Here is a 23,485-nt window from a genome sequence, read left to right as displayed (position 1 = left end):
GATTTCTACCTTCCTCTCTCCTGTCATCAGGGGACGACACTGGGAAGAATGTCTTTGAGAGCCGGAAGCCATCCAGCAGCCAGCCTGGTTCACGATGGGAAGCTGGAAGCAACAAGATAAAAAAGGTATGTATCTTTGGTGAGTGTGGACTCTGGGTAGCCTTAACTGCCAACCTTTCAAGAGACCAACCAATCAATGAGTAGCCCAACCTACCAACAAAAACTTCTACGTCTTTCAGCCACTGCTTCTTCCAATGTTTTATTTATAATGTAGAACAGACTGGTTCCAAAAAGGAAAAGGAGTATGTCAAGGCGGTATATTGTCACCCTGCTTATTTAACTTATATGCAGAGTACATCATGAGAAACGCTGGACTGGAAGAAACACAAGCTGGAATCAAGATTGCCGGGAGAAACATCAATAACCTCAGATATGCAGAGGACACCACCCTTATGGCAGAAAGTGAAGAGGAACTAAAAAGCCTCTTGATGAAAGTGAAAGAGGAGAGTAAAAAAGTTGGCTTAAAGCTCAACAGTCAGAAAACGAAGATCATAGCATCCGGTCCCATCACTTCATGGGAAATAGATGGGGGAACAGTGGAAACAGTGTCAGACTTTGTTTTTTGGGCTCCAAAATCACTGCAGATGGTGACTGCAGCCATGAAATTAAAAGACACTTACTCCTTGGAAGAAAAGTTATGACCAACCTAGATAGTATATTCAAAAGCACAGACATTACTTTGCCCACTAAGGTCCGTCTAGCCAAGGCTATGGTTTTCCTGTAGTCATGTATGGATGTGAGAGTTGGACTGTGAAGAAGGCTGAGTGCCGAAGAATTGATGCTTTTGAACTGTGGTGTTGGAGAAGACTCTTGAGATTTCCTTGGACTGCAAGGAGATCCAACCAGTCCATTCTGAAGGAGATCAGCCCTGGGATTTCTTTGGAAGGAATGATGCTAAAGCTGAAACTCCAGTACTTTGGACACCTCATGTGAAGAGTTGACTTATTGGAGAAGACTTTGATGCTGGGAGGGATTGGGGGCAGGAGGAGAAGGGGACGACAAAGGATGAGATGGCTGGATGGCATCACTGACTCGATGGACGTGAGTCTGAGTGAACTCCGGGAGTTGGTGATGAACAGGGAGGCCTGGCATGCTGCGATTCATGGGGTCACAAAGAGTCGGACACGACTGAGCGACTGAACTGAACTGACTTAACCTCATTGGTCTGTATAGTAAAAGCTATAGTTTTTCCAGTAGTCATGTACAGATGTCAGAGTTGGACCATAAAGGAGGCTGGCACCCAAGAACTGAGGTTTTTGAACTGTGCTGCTGGAGAAGACTTTTGACAGCGAAGAGATCAAACGAGTCAATCCTAAAGGAAATCAACCCTGAATACTCATTGGAAGGACTGATGTTGAAGCTGAAGCTCCAATACCCTTTGGCTACTTGATGAGAAGAACTGTTTGTCTGGAAAAGACCCTGATACTGGGAAAGTATGAGGGCAGGGGCAGGGGGTGACAGAAGATGAGATGGTTGGATGGCATCACTGATTCAATGGATGTGAGTTTGAGCAAACTCAGGGAGACAGTCAAGGACAGGGAAGCCTGGTGTGCTGCAGCTCACGGGGTTGCAAAGAGTCAGACATGACTTAGCAACTGAACAATGCTAACAACAACCACTACCCCATTCCTATTGATCAGTGTTTCTACAGACAGTGGGTACCATGGTAAATGCTTACTTTATAGCAACTGTATAAGGTGGGAGTTTATCTTTCAGTGTCCTATCTTTTTGCTTTTTCATACTGTTCATGGGGTTCTCAAGGCAAGAATACTGAAGTGGTTTGCCATTCCCCTCTCCAGTGGACCACATTTTGTCAGAACTCTCCACCATAACCCGTCAGTCTTGGGTGGCCCTACATGGCATGGCTTGTAGTTTCATTGAGTTAGACAAGGCTATAGTTCTAGTTTGATTAGTTTTCTGGGATTGTGGTTTTCATTCTGTCTGCCCTCTGAAAGATAAGGATAAGAGGCTTTATGGAAGCTTCCTGATGGGAGAGACTGACTGTGGGGGAAACTGGGTCTTGTTCTGATAGGTGGGGCCATGTTTAGTAAATATTTAATCTATTGATGTGCAGGGCTGTGTTCCCTCCCTGTTGTTTGATGTGAGACCAAACTATGGAAGGAGTAATGAAGATAATGGTCACCTCCTTCAAAAGGTCTTGTGCACCCACGGTTGTATTCAGCACTCCTGACCCTGCAGTAAGCCACGGTCAACCCATGCCTCCACCAGAGACACCTGGACACTCACAGGCAAGTCTGGGTCAGTCTCTTGTGGGGTCACTGCTCCTTTTTTCTGGGTCCTGGTGCACCCAAGGTTGTCTGTGCCCTCCAAGTCTGTCTCCTCAGTATAAGTTCTGTAATCAAATCCACTGGCCTCCAAAGTCAAATTCCCTGGGGGCATTCTTAGTCCCTTTGCCAGATCCCCAGGATGGGAAATCTGTGGTGGGTCCTAGAACTTTCTTAACAGTGTGAGAATTTATTTGGTATAATTGTTCTGCAGTTTGTGGGTCATCTGCTCAGTGGCTCAATGGTGGTGTTAATGGTGACCTCCTTCAGGAAGGCCTATGCCACACGCTGTGTGACCCAGGTCTGCAGTGCCCAGAGCCCCTGACCCTGGGACAGGCCACTGTTAAACCATGCCTCCACAGGAGATACTGACACGCTCAAAGGCAGGTCTGGCTCAGTCTCTGTGGGGTCTTTGGGACCTGGCGCACACAAGGTTTTGTTTGAGCCCTCCAAGTGTATCTGGCGGGTATGGGGTTTGATTCTAAACATGATTGTGCCCCTCCTATCGTCTTGTGGGGCTTCTCCTTTGCCTTGGACATACTTTTTTTTTTTTCGGTTGGTATTCAACATTCTCCTGTTGATGGTTGTTCAGCAGCAAGTTGTAATTTGGGAGTTCTCTCAGGAGAAGATGAATGCATGTCCTTCTATTATGCCATCTTGCTCCCAGCATGAAAAGGCAAAAAAATATGACATTGAAAGGTGAACTTCCCAGCTGGGTAGGTGCCCAGTATACTACTGGAGAAGACTGGAAATAACTCCAGAAAGAAGGAATAGACAGGGCCAAAGTGAAAACAATACCCAGTTGTGGATATGACTGGTGATGGAAATAAATTCCAGTGCTGTAAAGAATGATACTGCATAGGAACCTGGAATGTTAGGTCCATGAATCAAGACAAATAGGAAGCGGTCAAACAGGAGACGGCAAGAGTGAACTAAAATGGATTGGGATGGGTGAATTTAATTGAGATGACCATTTTATCTACTACTGAGGACAAGAATCTCTTAGAAAAAATAGAGTAGCTTTCATAGTCAACAAAAGAGTCCAAAATGCAGTACTTGGGTACAATCTTAAAAATGACAGAATGATCTCTGCTTGTTTCCAAGGCAAACTATTCAATATCACAGTAATCCAAGTCTATGCTCCAACCACTAATGCCCAAGAAGTTGAAGTTAAAATGTTCTATGAACACCTACAAGAACTTCTAGAACTAACATTCAAAAGAGAAGTCCTTTTCATCATAGGGGACTGGAATGCAAAAGTAGGAAGTCAAGAGATACCTGGAGTAACAGGCAAATCTGGCTTTAGAGTACAGAATGAAGCAGGACCAAGGATAACAGAGTTTTGCCAAGAGAATGCTCTGGTCATAGCAACCCTCTTTCAACAACACAGGAGAAGACTCTACTCATGGACATCACCAGATGGTCAATACTGAAATCAGGTTGATCATATTCTTTGCAGCCAAAGATGGAGAGGCTCTATACAGTCAGCAAAAACAAGACCAGGAGTTGACTGTGGCTCAGATCATGAAGTCCTATTGCCTAATTCAGACTTAAATTGAAGGAAGTAGGGAAAACCAGTAGACCATTCAGGTATGACCTAAATCAAGTCCCTAATAATTATACAGTAGAAGTGACAAATATATTCAAGGGATTGGATCTGATAGAGTGCCTGAAGAACTATGGACGGAGGTTCATGACATTGTACAGGAGGCAGTGATCAAGACCATCCTAAAGAAAAAGAAATGCAAAAAGGCAAAATGGTTGTCTGAGGAGGCCTTACAAATAGCTGAGAAAAGAAGAGAAACTAAGGGAAAGGAGAAAAGGGAAGATATACCAATCTGAATGTGAGTTTCAAAGAATAACAAGGCGAGATAAGAAAGCTTTCCTCAGTGATCAGTGCAAAGAAATAGAGAAAAACATTAGAATGGGAAAGACTAGAGATCTCTTCAAGAAAATCAGAGATACCAAGGGGACATTTCATGCAAAGATGGGCACAATTAAGGACAGAAATTGTTGGACCTAACAGAAGCAGAAGATATTAAGAAGAGATGGCAAGAATACACAGAAGAACTATACAAAAAAGATTTTCATGACCCAGATAACCATGATGGTGTGATCACTCACCTAGAGCCAGACATCTTGGAATGGGAAATCAAGTGGGCCTTAGGTAATTATCACTATGAACAAAGCTAGTGGAGGTGATGGAGTTCCAGTTGAGCTATTTCAAATCCTAAAAGATGATGCTGTGAAAGTGCTACACTCAATATGCCAGCAAATTTGGAAAACTCAACAGTGGCCACAGGACTGGAAAAGGCCAGTTTTCATTCCAATCCCAAAGAAAGGCAATGCCAAAGAATGCTCAAACTACTCCACACAACTGCACTCATCTTACACGCTAACAAAGTAATACTCAAAATTCTCCAAGCCAGACTTCTACAGTTCATGAACTGAGAACTTCCAGATGTTCAAGCTGGATTTAGAAAAGGCAGAGGAATCAGAAATCAAATTGCCAACATCCATTGGAGCTTTGAAAAAGCAAGAAAGTTCCAGAAAAACATCCTATTTCTGCTTTATTAACTACGCCAAAGCCTTTGACTGTGTGGATCACAACAAACTGTAGAAAATTTTTCAAGAGATGGGAATACCAGATCACCTTACCTTCCTCCTGAGCAATTTGTATGTAAGTCAAGAAACAACAATTAGAACCAGAGATGAAACAATAGACTGTTTCCATATCATGAAAGGAGTACATCAAAGCTGTATATTGTCACCCTGCTTATTTAATTTATATGCAGAGTATATCATGTGAGATCTGGGCTGGATGAAGCACAAGCTGGAATCAAGATTGCCGAGAGAAATATCAATAACCTCAGATATGCAGATGACACCACCCTTATGGCAGAAAACAGAGAAGAACTAAAGTGCCTCTTGATGAAAATGAAAGAAGAGAGTGAAAAAGCTGGCTTAAAACTCAACATTCAGAAAACTAAGATCATGGCATCCGGTCCCATCAATCCATGGCAAATAGATGGGAAACAATGGAAACACTGGGCTCCCAAATTACTGCAGATGGTAACTGCCACCATGAAATTAAAAGCCACTTGCTCCTTAGAAGTAAAGCTATGACCAACCTTGACAGCATATTACAAATCAGAGACCTTATTTTGCCGACAAAGATCCATCTAGTCAAAGCTATGTTTTTGCCAGTAGTCATGTATGTATGTGAGAGCTGGACTATAAAGAAAGCTGAGCGCTGAAGAATGGATGCTTCTGAACTGTGGTGTTGGAGAGTCCCTTGGACTGCAAGGAGATCAAACCAGTCAATCCTAAAGGAAATCAACTCTGAGTATTCATTGGAAGTACTGATGCTGAAGTTGAAACTCCAATACTTTGGCCACCTGATGGGAAGAACTGACTGATTGGAAAATACCCTGATGCTGGGAAAGATTGAAGGCAGGAGCAGAAGGGGATGATAGAGGATAAGATATTGGATGGCATCATCAACTCGATGGACATGAGTTTGAGCAAGCTCTGGGAGTTGGTGATTGACAGGGAAGCCTGGCACACTATAGTCAATGGGGTCATGAAGAGTTAGACATGGCTGAGTAACTGAACTGAAGGTAGGAATTATCTCTCTCTTATGTATGAGGATATTAATGTTTATAGGTATTAGAGAAGTGACCTAATGATACTAATGTAGCAAGTGGCCAAGTGAGAAATACCAGGTGAGATTCTAGACCTTAATTTTTTTTGTGCATCATCCCATCATTATGTAAATTGAAAGTTGCTCAGTCATCTCCAACTCCTGGGACCCCATGGACTATAGAGTCCATGGAATTCTTCAGGCCAGAATACTGGAGTGGGTACCCATTTCCTACAACTGCTTTGTAGTTGGATTATTTACCAGTTGAGCCACAAGGGTAGCCCACCATTCTCTAAAGTGAGAGTAAATCTCTCCTGTGTGCCTTCAGCTAAACCTGCTAATCTTTTGTCCTCTTTTAACATTAAGATTAAAACCTCTGCCTACGATAGGCACTACTGTGAGAACAAGTGTGTTTATTATTGTGCAAAGCATTTAAGTCCTTGGAACATAATTACTATTTAATTTATGTATACAATTAGAAGTCCTTAAAATGTTTTCAACAACAAAAATGTCAACATTTATACAGAAAGGTTTAACTTGCAGCATTGTAAAAATTAAATAGTTTGTATCTTGACCTGTTTAAACTGGCTTGGACAACTAAATTCAAAATCACTAATTACTTTTCTGTTCCAGAAATCTATTCTGTACTGCCTAGCACTTGGTTAGATTGTGTTTCCTAATGGCTCAGTTCACAATTTTGCCTTGTCATCCTGCTGTGGCTGCCTGAGGCATAAAGTATCATATAGTCCCCCACAAAGTATCATAGAAATAGCAGATTGTGTTATCCTAACCAACTCACAAAAATAACTTTGGGACTATAATCTAAAAGCAGTTCAACCTGGCTGTCTGCAGTAAGCCTTAGCAGTTTTGGAAAAGTAAATTTACATTTCTTGGTCTAAGAAATTGCTTTCTTGTTTTCCTCCATCTCCAAAAAGAATAATTTGGACCGCATGACTTCAAAGGCTGAGACCACCTCTCAGATTCTGTGTTTTCTATACACAATGTTGCCCTGAAAACGCTTCATGGTTATGCCCTAGCTATGGAATTCACTCTGGCTATGTGACTTTAGGCAAATTACATAATTCCTCTAAGCTTTAGTTGTTTCATTAGTGACATGGAGGTAATAATATGATATAAATAGCACAGAGCTACAGAAATATTTAAAGGAAATAATATGTGTGGCATTCTGTATCAGTTTCCTTTTTCTCCAATTACAAGTTACTATAAACTTAGTGGCCTAAAACAACACACATGTATTATATTCTAGTTCTGGAGGTCAGAGGTCCAGTACGGGTCACAGCGGGCTAAAATCAAGGTGTTGTTAGTGTTGTGCTACTTTTTGCTGTCATCGTTGTTGTTCAATCGATAAGACATGTCAGACTCTTGCAACCCCACGGACTGTAGCCTGCCAGGCTCCTCTGTCCCTGGGATTTCCAAAGGCAAGAATACCGAAGTGTGTTGCCTTTCCTCTTCCAGGGGATCTCCGACCCCACCCCACACCCAGCCCCTGCCATCCCCCAGGGATCAAATGAATGTCTTCTGCATTGGGAGGTGGATTCTTTACCACTGAGCCACTTGGGAAGCCCTGTGTTACTCTGGAAGGTTCTGAAATCATTTTCTGCTCCTTCATATTGTTGGAAGAATTCACTTCATTAAAGTTGTGGGACTGATATCCCTATTTCCTTGCTGACTGTCAACTGAGGATTTTCCCATTTGATAGAGGAATCTGGAATTCCTTTGTACATTGGCCCCCTCCCACCATCTTCAAAGTCAGGAGTCCCAATTAGGGTCTCCCTCATGCTGGAAATCTCTCCTGCACCTTCCTTCATTATCATACATTTCTTTCAAACACTTCTGCTATCTTCTTCCCCTTTCAAGTGCCCAACCAGAGGATCCAAGATAATCTCCCCATTTTAAGTTGTTGGCAACCTCAATTTCACCTTTAACTTTCATTATCTTTGGTCATGTGACATAATATAATCAAATTCTCCAGAAGAAGGACATGGACATGTTTGCGGCTATCATTCCACTTATCAGAAGCTTTCAGCACAAGGTTCCAAGGGGAAGTACTCAATCAATAATAACAATACCCAATACTTACGTTTACTCTCTGCCAGGTTCTGACCTAAGTGCTGTATAGATATTTATGGGTTTTATCCACATACCAACCCTCATAATGTGATATATGTGCTAATTCTATTAATTAACAAATGAGGACTCAAAACACACAAAGAGTAAGTCACTTCCTTGATCTGGTAAAAGAATACAGATTGGAACCCAACAGTCTTGCTCCAAAATCTGTGCTTTTAACTACGCCCTATTCTGCTTCTTCATTTTAAATGTTATCATAGCAGTCAGGAAATCAAGAGAGCCTTTGCTTAAACTAATACCCATAAAATTACTTCAACATAGGGCAACAAGATTGATATTCATCAGGCGTATGCTGCCGTCTTCTATTTTCTTTGCCCTGAGACGTTGGGCCACCAGGAGCTGAGAGAGAGCCTGGGTCCAGCCTGCATTCTTTTGTCATTCCAGTTTTGAGTCTTACCAGTCAAATGGGGAAGAAACTCATTTCTAAAATACTCTGTGTTGGAAGAGGTGAGGTACATCTGTTTTTATATTTCAAAACCTGATTAGTATCATCTCAAGAGTATCACAAACAAAAATACTGCTATTGTGGTTCCTGAACACCTCACATTTTATTGAAATGCTACTGTATTTCATTTCATGTTGAAAGCCTCCTTCAGCATTGCTATGGAAAGCAAGAAGCAGGTAAATCACCACCTTTATGGGCAACAGAATACCTTTCACTTTCCTGAACGATCACCTCTCCTTTCTTCCAGGAGGAGAGTGCCCTGGGGGAAGCTCTGGGTTTACAATCCAAGCTGACCTCACTGCCCACCTGCACCTGAATCAACTTTTTCATTGGGGTCTTTGAAAAATCTGGAGCAGAAGCTGAAAAAGAAGAATACGAATTTGATTTTATTTCTTTAAATTCCCATAAATTCCAAAGGTTGACTTTATAATGATTTTTTTTAAAGGTTCTTGACAGGTGAGCTATTACTACTTGATTTATTTGACTGACTGGGGACCACTTACAAGATGTTTTCAATGCTCAAAAGCTAATTCCTACTATTGTGTTTTCTGGCAAGTCCTAATTCTTGAGACAGTTACTTTATATGAAAATTTTAAGTTTACCATGAGCTTTAAAAATAGCTCAGTCACAAATTTAATAACACTAAAAACATTTATCATAGAATGTTCTTGAAAGTTCCATAAAGATAACAGGGTCAGTCTCTCTCGTGACTTCAAAGACAGTGTGTGGCGCAGTGCCTGACAGTCAGTGGGTACTCAGCAATGTTTATTGAGTAAAGGCTGAGTGCTGAACACTTATTCTCTTGTATAAACATTATCAAGATCTATTATAAACATTATTAAGATCTATTATAAAATTTTCATGTGGTTAGCTTTAACTTCAAAGTTGGAGAAGTATAACATGCATTATTACACTATGTTACAATATTCCATTAAATACTATCAGATGTAGAAAACACGTTTGCTAATAATGCATGCAATGCTGATCTTGAAACAATGTCTCTGAACATTCAAGAGACAAAATGATATATCATTTGAAGGAAAGTATATGTTAATCAGAAAATCATCTTCCTTTTACTGCAAATGTGGAAAAAAGTTAAGAACTCAGTACATTTCTATAAATATCTAATCTTCTTTCCTATGGCATATCCCAGTGAATATAATTTATTTTTTAATAACTGGATATCATACAATGAATTATATGATACCTATATGTGATTGCAGATAAAGAAGATATGTTATCTTGGAGGTTGCTGGCCTTAAAAATTCAGATTCTAAGAGAATGCTGCTGCTGCTGCTGCTGCTGCCGCTTCAGTCGTGTCAGACTCTGTGTGACCCCATAGACGGCAGGCTCCTCCATCCCTGGGATTCTCCAGGCAAGAACACTGGAGTGGGTTGCCATTTCCTTCTCCAATGCATGAAAGTGAAGTCGCTCAGTCGTGTTTGACTCTTCGCGACCCCATGGACTGCAGGCTACCAGGCTCCTCCGTCCATGGGATTTTCCAGATGAGAGTACTGGAGTGGGCTGCCATTGCCTTCTCCAAGTCTAAGAGAATAATTTTTACTAAAACAAGCCAAAAATATCTTTATATATTAGAATAATCTCTTTCCACACATAGGTCATATTTTTTTCCCATACAAAAACCCCATGCAACACTAGGCAGAGATTCATTTGGTTTAAGATGAATCAACTATGGTTTATAAGACTAATTAAGAGTACAGCAGGCTTCAACGTCAGATATGTGCACATTTTTCACCTCCTGTCTGTTGTAATACCATATGTCTCTGTCATGGATAATGCCAGCCAGATTTTCAGGTGATGATCTGCTCTTCCCAAGCTTTAGTCTTCTTGGCACAGATGATGTGTTTCTAACTTCCAGGCACCAAGAGACACCTGTTTTCCTTAAACCAGTGTTTTTCCATGAAACATATGACATTTTGGCTATCTTGGGCACTGAAGGACATTGAGCAGTCTCTGGCATCTGTCTGCAAGATGCCAGGAGCATATGCAGGCTCCATCCTTTGCTATCATACCCTTACACTGTGGCAGCCAAAAATGTCTCCAGACACTTCCCACTATTTCCAGGGTGCAAAACCGTCCCCAGTAGGGAAGCACTGAGTTAGATCAATCAGGACTGTGACTTGCACTTAGGCAATTAAGAAAGCTATCCTTCTGTCACTAGATTGACTCTGATAATGAAAATTGAATGTCCTGGGGATCATCATATGAGGCCTGAGAGTGGTGATGACATTAGAACCCTGAGTCAAATCAAACTGAAATCCAAATTCTCTATTTTAATTACAATGAACAATACATTTCCCCACTCCCCTTCTCTCTCCCTCTTTCCTACCCTCTTCCTTGTTCTCTTCCCTCCTCCTTCCCTCCTACCCTTCCTTTCTTTCTCCTCTCTTTCTTTCCTATCTATACTATATGTTATGCCCTGACAATTTTGGTTGGACTTGAAGTCATTTGTCACTGTAAGGTTACAATGTCTTTTCTGGACAATGGGCCTAAACATAAAATTTTCTTTCTTCTCTTATACTTGAAGTACAAGAGAAACATAATTCGTAATTTCAAGTAGTTGAGCCTCGGTTAAATAAAGCTCTGGTGTGCCCCAAACTTGAAGCTTCCAGCAGAGTTATTAAAGACAAAGACAACAACTCCTTTTGGATCAATAAACTATTGATTTGAATTTTGATATTTACTTTTATGGACCAGCAACTGAGAACACCAGAGTCACTTATTCTCCTAAAAGGTACTAATTAGTTCATACTATTGGTGCTGGATAAGGATGTTTTAGCTCAACACTCTCTCCCTATTGTTTCTCTACTTCCAACTTTGGGTTTAATTCTGGCCGTAATTGCTGCTTTTCCTTAGAAATCATTAAAGTGTATGCCTCGATTAAAAACTCTGCATGATTCTGCTGCGATACTGAAAAGGTTATTAGATGCAGGAATCTAATATGAAAGGTAAATATTTCTGCTTCTGGCAAAAATGGAGGATTTAAGAAAAATAAATTAAGATGAGAAAGTTGGTCTTACCCATGACCTTGAGCTCAGCACTAGAATAGACGAGACCATGTTTGTTCTCTGCTATGCACTGGAACATGCCAGAATCGGTCACATTTAGGTTTGATATTGTAAGGGCACCATTTTCTATCTGTATTCTCTCCTAGACAATAATAAAAATGCCTTGCATATAAATGTATATACCATTTTAGATGAAAAATGATAACCACTGAATATTATTTCAATCATGCAACAGTGTCCTTAATTTCCCTCATAGTATTAGGCAATCTGACCTGAAATTTAAATGATTCCCTTATTTGAAATGCTGAGAATGACTTAACAGCTAGACATTAAAAATACTCATAAGTCTACTGCAGTCAAAAAGTATATAAGTAAAATAAATAACAAAGCATAAATGGAAAATATTGCAACTATTTCATTTTTCCCTATGGATAAAGTTGCAGATTTTAAGAAATGTACCAGGTTTCCAACCCATGAACTGGAAAGGTTTTCACCAGTTTTTAAAGATGGTGATGATAACCCTATATGCGAGACAGCAAAAGAGACACAGATGCATAGAACAGACTTTTGGACCCTGTGGAAGAGGGAGAGGGTGAGATGATTTGGGAGAATGGCATTGAAACATGTACAATATCATGTAAGAAATGAATTGCCAGTCTAGGTTCGATGCAGGATACAGGATGCTTGGGGCTGGTGCACTGGGATGACCCAGAGAGATGGTATGGGGAGGCAGGTGGCAGGGGGTTCAGGATTGGGAACTCATGTACACCTGTGGCGGATTCATGTTGATGTATGGCAAAACCAATACAGTATTTTAAAGTAAAATAAAGTAAAATTTTTAAAAAAATTAAAAAAAAATAAAATCATGCAAACTGAAGACATAATAAATTCTGTGTATTAAAAAGGGTGCTGGAAAACATATATTTATCTAAGGTTTATAGGTATTATGAATGGTTATGTGGAGAAATCTGAAGGAACATAAGTGACTTAGTACAACAATGTTTAAAAAGAGCAAATATTACATGGCTTGAGAAGTGACTGAGAAAATACTCATGTAACAAGGTAAGGATATAATTGATACACTTATTCTCCAGAGGCCATCCATGTTATCAAACAGGAAAAATGGAAATCATATTCTATGTATGATTAAAATAAAGCCTTCTCTAATTTCAAAATGAAAAGAAATAGTGCAGTGGACCTTTGAACAACAAAGTTTGAACTATGGGGGGGTCCACTTACTTGCATATTCTTTCATTGAAAACTGCAGATACTACAGGACCTCACAGTCCCTGGTTGGTTGCATCCATGGATCAGGGACACAGAGAACTGATTATAAATTATATAAGAGCTAACACTTGCATTGTTCATAGGTTGACTTTATATCATGAACTAAATTCATAAAATAATCTTTCTCCAATGAAATTCAATACTGAAAATATTTCCTCCTTGGAAGACTGGGTACTTGATTTTATCCTTTTCTCCCTTGCACCACTTCTCAGATGAATGTGATAAAAACTCTTCAGATGAATGTGTGCAAACTCACCAGTTTACTCTGGCAGTTGGTACCAGAAAAGGCATTTATACAAAGTGGGAAAAAGGCGTATTAACCAGGCACATGACCTTACCTCAAGCACAAGGGCTTCTCCATTTTTCAACCATCGGTAGGAAGGTTTGGGCTTACCACTAGCCCGACATTCCCAGTAGAGACTGTCCTCCACTGCTAATTCTACGTCTTTTATGAGTTGAACCCAATGAGGCTTTGCTGCAATGAAAAAAAAAAATTCAAACCACTCCACAATAAAAAACAAATACTTTATCCACATAAATATAAGTGGATATGACTATGGGCAATAATAGATTGATGTAAACTAATGTAATGTAAGTGGCTAAATTGTATTTAATTCACTAGGTATTTACTAAGTAGGTATGTGAAACATTTCTAGATTTGAGAATGGATGTTACAACCTGCTCTTTCCTGAGTCAAATTCATTATGCTTTCTGTTTTCAAAATTCTGGGCACTGTATTACGCTCTTCAGATATCAGCAGAAAAATGCAGGTATACAAACTATATAGATTTTCCTGTCCAAGTACATTTTTGAATTATGAGCTCACAACTGATGACAACTTAATATGTGAATGATGGCAGATACCAGTCTTAATTATGCACTAAAAATAGGTATCAATAGAAGAGAAACTTGTACAGCAGAAGAAAAAAAATATTTCCTTCAAGTTAGAAATAACTCTTCATTAAATACAAACCAGTGAACATCTTATGAACCTCTGTGCAAATTAAAATGAAAGCAGGGAAAGATGGATAAATTCGTTCAATTTGAATCAAATGATTTTTTATGAAAAAGAAGTAACTCATGCAACCTTAAATTATGTATGCAAATCAGTTGCATCAAGTGGATTTATCATTTTTACTTACATTTTGAAGACACTTGGGAAGTCCTTTTACAGATGAAAGCAACATACAACTCACAATGAAAGTCACTCAACATTCAAAGTATATTCAGCCAAATCTCAGTCTATGTTTTAGCTCTGAGACTAGGAGGTGAGAAGTCTTCCCGGTTCCACATTGCATTATACACGTGATGTGTACTTCGGGGTTCACATTTGCATCCTCCATATGAAGAAAGATTTTATCTATTTCTATTTAATTTCAACCATGGGAAGATTTGTCTTTCTGTTTATATCTCATAAAATTGCCTTTTCTATAAATGAAACTGAAACTATAGCTATTCAGCTTTTAGAGAAAATGTACCCATCGAAGTTTTACCTTATTTTGTCTTTTTATAAAATATAAACGGCTTGCCCAATCTGAAGGATAATTCAGTCCCAAATCATTCCTCTCTACTCTATATTGAAACATACTGTCTTCTTTCAGGAATTAATCAGCCTAGGTGGGATGAGATGACAATAGACTCACATATGATCCCTTGACTGAGGCTCAAGTTTCTAGTAAAATTTTCCACTGGCTTCTCATGGTACTGTTCTTCAAATGGAAAGATAATTTGCTGGACTAAGCAAATCCTAAGATTGCAATTGCCGCATAATGTGATTTATCCCCTTATTCCATCATATGAGATTCAAATATTCTACTGGACCATTTTTTTTTACATGAAATATCAGAGCAGATAATCAGAGAACTGCAAGGCATTTATTGAATATACTAGACTTCAGACAGAATTTTAAAGTAACTTTCATGAAACTTTCTAATTGATTTCTGATTTCTTTTTTTTAATTGAGTTTTTTTTTTTCATTTTATTTTTTGGCTACACTGCACAGCATATGGTATCTTAGTTTTCTGATGAGGGAGCAAACCTGTGACCCCTGCAATGAAAGTGCAGAGTCCTAATCACTGGACCACCAGGAGTTCCCTCTAATTTATTTCTTAGGTACATATAAAAATGGACTAAAGCAACCATCTGCGTCATTTACTAAGTATAGCGGATGATGTTTGTTGCCTATTGTGTATCCATTTTCTCTCTTCTTTATTCCTAAGATGTCCTCATTTTTTATTGAATTATCTTCTCTTCTACAAAATCGAGGGAAACCTGACCATATTCTGTGTTCCAAAAAAGGCTCGTAAGTTGTTTAAGCCAATTCGCCTTGTTGGTGATTGGTTTAGGAATGAACACGCAGCCAATGAGATCTGAGAAGTGAGCTGCAAGATGTTTTACAGAAAGGAAGCATGCACAAGAACTAATGTGCTGGTCACTGCTGGTAGCCATTCTATGACTGTCAGGGAAATCAACATGCAGAGAAAGGGAAAAGGTAAGGGCAGAAAGAAACGCCACAGAGAAATTGAGCCAGGGCCTGATTATAAGACACTTAAATGTCAGCTTAGCTTTGAATGTCTTGCCAAACAAGCAAACAAGGGTTTATTATTAGTGCAGGGCTGCCATTCCACAGAGCTAAAAACATTCCTACTAAAACATTAAGTGGGCCAGTACTGGCTGTTTAGAAAGGAGAAATTAAGCTTGGACTTGTTTGTGGTCAACTTAGAGCCATATAACCACATGGTTTAGGTGTCCCCAACACATATCCATATCATCCCACCAATATGTAGAACATGGCATCTGAGAAACGGCAACTTGGTGCTGTGTATTCTAACCAAATCTCATAATTAGAAGAAAGAATTACAACACAGAATGGCTCATGCTATCAATCCACACCTCCGTTTTGTTCCTGGCAGATCCTATAAACTTACAATAAAACAAGTGTCAATCTAATCAGATGTAATGCACTTGCAAAGTTCACATCCTTTTGAAGAGGGTTTACTCGTCTGTATACTTGTCTTTGCAAAATTTTTCCTCTTTGCAATATTTATGTACACTATACAAGTTAGCATTGCAAATTATTTCAATTTTAAGTTTTTAAAATAAATAGACTATATTGTCATTTTCCGTTCACAGAAGTGATCAATTCTCATTCATTTTACAATGTTTTTAATGGTTAAACTGCAAAAATACATTCACTGACTTTACATCTTCACATATTTTATAGCATATTTTATAAAATGATTTATTTCTACTTTCTAAATCATACTTTCATAACAATACTTAATATTATTTTTTTAAATAAAAGTGATTTGAAAACAAGATTGGGCAAAAAAAGATAATCTAATTTTCCAAAGACCCTGATGCTGGGAAAGATTGAAGGCAGGAGGAGAAGGGGACGAGAGAGGATGAGATGGTTGGATGGCATCACCCACTCAATGGGCATGAGTTTCAGCAAACTCTGGGAGTCGGTGATGGACAGGGAGGCCTGGCACACTGCAGTCCATGGGGTCACAAAGTGTCGGACACGACTGAGTGACTGAACTGACCTGAATTTTCCTAAAAATAGACTCTAAACAAAGGTAATTGTATTAACCTTTCTTACCCAAATTTAACAGTACATAAAATAAATGTGACTACAAATCAAAGGCAGCAAACATGGTATATTTTTATTATTGGAAAGCATAGAATAATACTGAAGAGGTTCAGTGAGCCTGAGTTTATGTGGTTGGACTAATGCAGTAATTGCAAGTTTTCCCAGCAGACAGTTTCTTTCTGCTTAGTAAAGATCACAGAGAAAGATATAAAATCCCATTTTCTAGAGGTAGTAGCAGACAGAAAGGAGACTCTCCTTGATTCGGTTAAGTAAGTAAATTGCTATTCTTAACCCCCCCCCAAAAAAGTGAATATTTCATTATCATATGAATCAGTTTAAAATGCAGTAAGAATATATTATGTCTCCAACTTCATTGCAAAATTTTATTTCTTTTTAATTCCTTTTATGATAAATATTTATCCCCATTTAACAAAGTATAGAACAGAACAAGCTGGACATTGAGATTCTGCTAAAATCTCCTACCCAGCCTCCAACCCCAATACTAATAATTTATAGAGAGAGCAAAAGGTAAAAATCCAATATGCTGAAAGTGAGGGCTTACCATAGTAAGTGAGACGCCCCCTGGCAACATTTTTCCCTCGTGAATTCTCAGCAATGCATTCATAGGAACCTGAATCTTCCTGTTGGAAGTTGGGAATTTCAAGCACACCACTGAACTTCCTTAACTTAATTTTACTGGAAAAAGGCAGTCCATCACTTCTTCTCCAATTAATCTGGGGTACAGGACTATGAAGAAATTTATCAAGTTATTCGCTATTTAAGCAATGCCTGGAAGCCTTTTAGGCTTGATAAAATAAAAGTTTTGTTAGGATAGAATAAAAATGGCACAGATTTTTCAAATGCAGAAACAGTCAGGTATCAATTACTAAACCTGCAAATGCAAAGATTTATCTCTTTAACTTGATATTTTAATAAAATAAACTTTGCATTTTCTCAAGTTAATTAATGATTTAGAGAAAATGCATTCCCACAGTGTTACAATACAACAAATGAACAAGCAAAAGAAAAATAACACCAATTTAGTTTATGAAATTAGGCAGGCACAGTCATTTACTGCAAATTGTCTTTAAAATTTCAAACTAAATTATATATGTGAATTTCCCCTCTATTTTAATTTTCCTTTACTTCTAAATGAAAGAAATTTTTAGATAATAAGGAAAAGAAGAGTCTGTCAAAAGCTACCTTGATCTCTCACAGCAACCAAATGTTTCCACATATCGGTGTAAATGTTATAAAACTTACTTTCCAAGGGCAAAACATTCCAATTTCACAGTTGAACCTTTAGCTGCTGGAAGAGTTTCTGGAAACTGAACTTCTATTTTTGGCTCATATTCACCCATGACACCTGTAAACACACAATACAAAGTTAATGGTTTCAATGTTTCCTTTGGAATTCTCCCATTTTTCTTAAATAAAAATTTTTTTGCTCTATTTTGAAGTACTTCCTCCTAATGATTTAAATTACTGACTTGCCATCTGGTAGGTACTTTTAGAAGTTGTGTTACCTTGGGCCAAATATACAATATCATTAAACACGTGGAAACTTTGGATTCCATGATTCATAAGTTACAGCTTACAGAGGAGTTTCAAGAAAACAACTAGACCTTTTTTACATTATATAAAATGGAAGGCTTTTTTTTCTGTATTCAATTTGGAAATTCCTAGTCAAACTTCAATATACAATATATTATGACTTCTTAAAATATCCTAAAGAGCAAAAATTATGGGAGGAAATTTACTTAATGGTACCCTGGTAGCACAGACACCAACTTTAAACTTATTAAATAGCTCCCTGAAGTCAAGAAATGGTAATGTAATAAACAAGAAAGGTCAAATTCAATTATACCTGACTGGCAAGAAGTACTTAGATACTTTGTGTTCATGGCATTCTGCTGTATCAGATATTGTTTTGTGTAACTGGAACAGTACCCAGGCTTATAAATCTGCTTTGCAGTTCATGGGCTCCCTTGAAACAATCACTGAGGGGCTAAAGAAACATATGTTTTCCTTTTTTCCCCTTAAGTTTTAGTGAGGTATGACTGACAAAGACTGGATAATGTAATTTTTTAGGGTACACAAAATGATGAGTTCATACATGTATACATTGTGAAATAATAACACCAGTCAAGTTAACATATTTAACACCTCACATAGCTACTATTTTCAATTTTTAAAAATAACTTTTTTTCTCTAGTGAGAATATTTAAGATCTACTCTCTAAGCCAATTTCAAGTACACAACACAGCATTACTATAATCACTCTGCTGGTAGGGGTAGGGGAAATGAGGTGATGTTGGTCAGATACACTGACCAAACTTTCAATTATAAGATGAATAAGTTCTAGGGATCTAATGTACGATTTTTTTCCCCTTTAATTTTATTTATAGATGCTTTTTAACCTATAACAAAATATCTAGAACTTTAATAATCTCAGGCTGGCAAAAATCAAGACGGGTGACCTCATGAGAATACAAGGTGACCCCCAGGCTTGGAGGGTTCATATTTGGTTTAAAGGCATAGTGCCACCATCTTGAAATTCTTTAAAAAATTTTACAAGCAATTCCTCACTTTCAGTCAGTACCAGCCCCTGCAAATTAGAAGCCAATTCTGAGTAAGAATTACATTACAGGTTGATGGAATCATTTTAGCTACTGTACTCATAAATATTTTTTGTTCTGAAAAAATAAAAATAATTCTGCAGGATATACTTTTCACTTTTCCTAATTTGTTTTGTCTTGTATTCGCAACGGTGTTTCCAGTTAGACTTGCCCCTTGAAATTTTTCCTACCGTCAGAACGAAGCACCAAAGGTGTTGGGGAGCCCAGCACTCTGTCATTTGTCACTGCACTAGTCACCACACACGTGTAATTGCCCACGTCAGACGGCTCCACTTTGGCTATGTAGAGGTGGCCTGTCTCTTGAGAGACAAATCTCCGACTATCTTCTTCGACAAATGACGGATATTCGTTGAAGATCCAAGCATATGACAGTTCTAGTAAAATTTTTAGAGAAAAGAAATTCCATCAAGAAGGAAAACCTTCTACAATATATTTAAAATATCTGAAATCACCTTTACTGCAAAGCAACACTTAGTGTTTTCTTGAGGTCATGGAGAGAAACCATTACATGACATGATGCTGTGTTCATTCTGCATTCTACGGAGGTCACTGTCGACCCACATTCTTGTGGGAGCAATATTATCACTGGCTTCATTATCACTACTCTAGATACTTCCTAACACGTTTCTCTGGCTTGTCTTGCTCCCTTTTAATTTGTGTCTCCACACTACATGCTCTATGATTTCTCAAAATTATCAATCTCATCATGCCACCTCCTGCTATAACACTTTCGGCAATTACTCGGTACTCTTTGGAATAATGAAAAATTGCTTACCTTGAAAATGAGACCATGCATGATTAAGCCCCTGCTTATTGCCTTAGAAGCTGAGAAGCCTATGAATGTCTCTTGTTTGTGGGTCTTTCCTTTATACATGCTGCTCTCAGAGGCTGTACTGTCCCTTTGCTCTGTTCAAGGCTTTCCTCCCCTTTCAACACCCAAAGCTCATTCTGTCGAAATAACTTATAACTGTTTTTCAAAGATTGGTTCCAACATCATGAATCACCTACTCAGAGAAGTCTTCCTTATCTCTCATTCTCTGAGTAAGTGCTTCTATACAGAGCAACTCTATGCTGATATTACTTAAATTACTTGTCACTTTTATATAACGATCTATTTACGTATCTGTCCTCCCACCACTTGGTAAATAAAAAGAGATGTCAAATTTTAATCCTGCTTGCCTTCCTCTTCTAAAATTCGCAAATGGAAACATCCAAAAACTTCTAACTGTCCTCGATAAATATTTATTGAGTTAATTAAGATAAAATTATGTTACTAATGTCTAAATCAAGTCCAACATTAGAGTTTTCCTGAACTTTGGGAACAAGGCAACTCTCCCTAAAGGAACTGTTGTTCTCCTCCTCTGTGATAATAAGGGCTAAATATTATGCTGCTTTGTTCTAGATGCTCATGTTTTTCAGAAGTCATTATGTAAGTATAGTTATTGTAGTTGGCTTATTTAGTTTTTTCTTTCTGTGGCGGTATTTTCTTTTACAGTTTCACTAACCTTGTAGCCCTGCTTCATACTGTAATGCCTTCCAAAAGCATCTTTAAAGACCAGATGCAATAAAAATCAATTTTAATGAATAACAAACTCAAAGAAATGTATTAAAGGCATAATTCCAATGGTGTAGGGTTTTTCCACTTGTTAGAGGGAGACTGGGTGATAGTTACTATGGGTTTCAGAGGAAGGAGAGATGACATTCTTATAAATGAAGAACAGGTCTTAAAAAACAGGAGAATATTCTGACATGAAGGGATAAAAGTGCTCCTGAGGGAGGGAAAAGAGCATGTAAAAGGCAAACAGGGTGAAGAGCAAGCACCTGGTGAAAATGAAAAATGACTGTCTCTCTTCTGCCTTCAAAGCAACTGGGAATGTTGGATGATTCTAAAGCTTAGTAATTCAATGTCATACTGTGCAGATGTTCAGAAACACTGATTTGTAATCGTGAACTGAGTGAGCTTTACATCGGGCTATCATATCAGCAGAGTGTTTCATGAAATTCTACTCAGTCATGTGATTTGTTTGTTAAATTGTATGAAAACAAAAATGTATCTCCAACACCCACTCCACACTTGGTCTCCTGCCTATCCTGATGGTGCTTTCTCTTGCACTAGTACTAAATAAACTAGAGAGCTAAACAATGTTGTAGGCTTCCCTAATGGCTCAGTGGGTAAAGAATCCACTGCAATGCAGGTGATCTGGGTTCAGTCCCTGGGTTGGGAAGATCCCCTGGAGAAGGAAATGGCAACGCACTACAGTATTCTTGCCTGGAGAATCCCATGAAGAGAGGAGCCTGGCGGGCTACAGACCATGGGGGCTCAAAGAGTCAGGACATGACATGACTAATCAGGCTTTCTTTGTTTTAAAGAAAGCAAAGCAAAGCAATCTTATTCTGCTTTTTGAAATGTTTTATTCATGAAATCAATATGATTGTACCTCTCTCTTTAAACCAGGGAGAGTAAAACTTCTACTGCTCCCTGACAGAATAGGCTGCTTCCAGCTAATAAAGTTCCCCTAGGGTGTTAATGCTGCCATTCCTGCAGGATTCCTCAGAAGGGCAACTAAGGCTTGAGGACTCCCCACCAGAATGGCCACGATGTTTTCAGAACTGTGCTCTGGCATTCTGCCTGCCCAAGTCTTCCTCCCCTATCTTTGTTCAAAGCTTTCAGAGCTGAATCTCAGGCTGAATCTCCCTTGACCCATTGCTGCTCCCTTCCTCCTTATCCTTCACAGGCACTTTTTCTGTTTTGTTTGCTTGTTTATATATATATATATATTTTTAATGTCTGATTCTCTGATCCCATCTTGTAGTCTGTCTCTTAGGAAACCTGAATTCACACAGTGTTGCTGAAACTGAGCAACACACTATCTTCCTTTATTGAGGGGTATTTAAAAACTGCCTCTCCCATCAGATCTGGAGGAAACATTTCCATTCACTCACTTTCTTTCAGGCAATGATCCATCTCCACAACTTCCATCAAGAGAGTCCTGCTCCTCATCCCCCAAGCTCTTCAAATTTACAAATTGATCTTTGGTTTATTCTTAGTGTTTCAGCTGGGAAAGAATCTACCTGCAAGGTGGGAGACTGGGTTTGATTCCTGGGTTGGGAAGATCCCCTGGAGAAGGGAAAGGATACCCACTCCAGTATTCTGGCCTGGAGAATTCCAAGGAGAGTATAGTCCATGAGGTTGCAAAGAGTCTGACACAACTGAGTGACTTTCTCTCTCACTTTTCCACTTTTACTCTTAGTACCTGTCCTCTAGAGAAGTCCAGACAAATCAGTATCCCAGAGTCAATGTAAGCCTATCTTGATACCTAACTCATGCCCCCTCAAAGAAGAAAAATTTCCACCATTTATGTAATCTTTTTGGGCTTAGTTATTGATTTCTTATTGTTCAGTCACTATGCTGTGTCCAATTCTTTGCAATCCCATGGACTGCATAATGCCAGGCTCCTCTGTCCTCTACTGGGTTTGCTCAAATTCATGTCCACTGATGCTATCTAACCAACTCCTTCCATGCTGCCCCCTTTTCCATTTGCCTTCAATCTTTCCCAGAATCAGAGTCTGTTCCAAAGAGTCAGCTCTTCACATCAGCTGACCAAAGTATTGGAGTTTCAGCTTTAGTAACAGTCCCTCTAATGAATATTCAGGGTTGATTTCCTTTAGAAATGACTGGTTTGATCTCCCTGCTGTAGAAGACTCTCTAGAGTCTTCTCCAGCACCACAGTTTGAAAGCATTGATTCTCTGGCTCTCAGCCTTCTTTACGGTCCAACTCTCACACATGTACGTGATTACTAGAAAAACTATAGCTTTGATTATACAGACCTTTGTTGGCAACTGATACCTCAGGTTTTTAATACACTGTCTAACTTTGTCATAGCTTTCCTTCCAAGGAGCAAGTGTCTTTTAATTTCATGGCTGCAGTCACTGTCCGCAATGATTTTGGAGCACAAGAAAATAAAACCTGTCACTGCTTCCACTCTTCTCCTTCTAGTTGCCATGAAGCTATGGGACCAGATGCCATGATCTTAGTTTTCTGAGTGCTGAGTTTTAAGCCAGGTTTTTCACTCTCCTCTTTCACTTTTATCAAGAGGCTCGTTAGCCCCTTTTCACTTTCTGTCATTAGAACGGTATCATCTGCATATTTATGATTGTTGATATTTCTCCCAGAAATCTTGATTCCAGCTTGTGGTTCATCAAGCCTGGCATTTCACATGATGTACTCTACATATAAGTTAAATAGGCAGGATGACAACATATTGCCCTTTGCTGTTCCATGTCTGGTTCTAACTGTTCCTTCTTGACCTGCATACAGGTTTCTAAGGAGACAGGTAATGTGGTCTGGTACTCC

The 23,485-nt window shown here is 38.8% G+C and overlaps 1 protein-coding gene across 1 annotated transcript in view; it reads right to left on the bottom strand.

The window, feature by feature from the left end:
- CNTN3 (contactin 3) overlaps positions 1–23,485 on the bottom strand; it is a 293,100-nt gene that overhangs the window by 107,172 nt on the left and 162,443 nt on the right. Inside the window, exons 5-10 of the mRNA XM_018038478.1 lie at positions 19,301–19,504; positions 17,755–17,857; positions 17,054–17,238; positions 13,238–13,374; positions 11,625–11,754; positions 8,792–8,942 (exon numbers count right to left, since the gene is read on the bottom strand). Of these exons, the coding sequence (XP_017893967.1) occupies positions 8,792–8,942; positions 11,625–11,754; positions 13,238–13,374; positions 17,054–17,238; positions 17,755–17,857; positions 19,301–19,504 (910 nt within the window). The remainder of the gene's footprint in view (positions 1–8,791; positions 8,943–11,624; positions 11,755–13,237; positions 13,375–17,053; positions 17,239–17,754; positions 17,858–19,300; positions 19,505–23,485) is intronic.

The sequence above is a fragment of the Capra hircus genome, chromosome 22 (genome assembly GCF_001704415.2).
Source record: "Capra hircus breed San Clemente chromosome 22, ASM170441v1, whole genome shotgun sequence".
Lineage (NCBI taxonomy): Eukaryota > Metazoa > Chordata > Mammalia > Artiodactyla > Bovidae > Capra > Capra hircus.
This window is presented reverse-complemented; position numbering and strand designations above follow the sequence as displayed.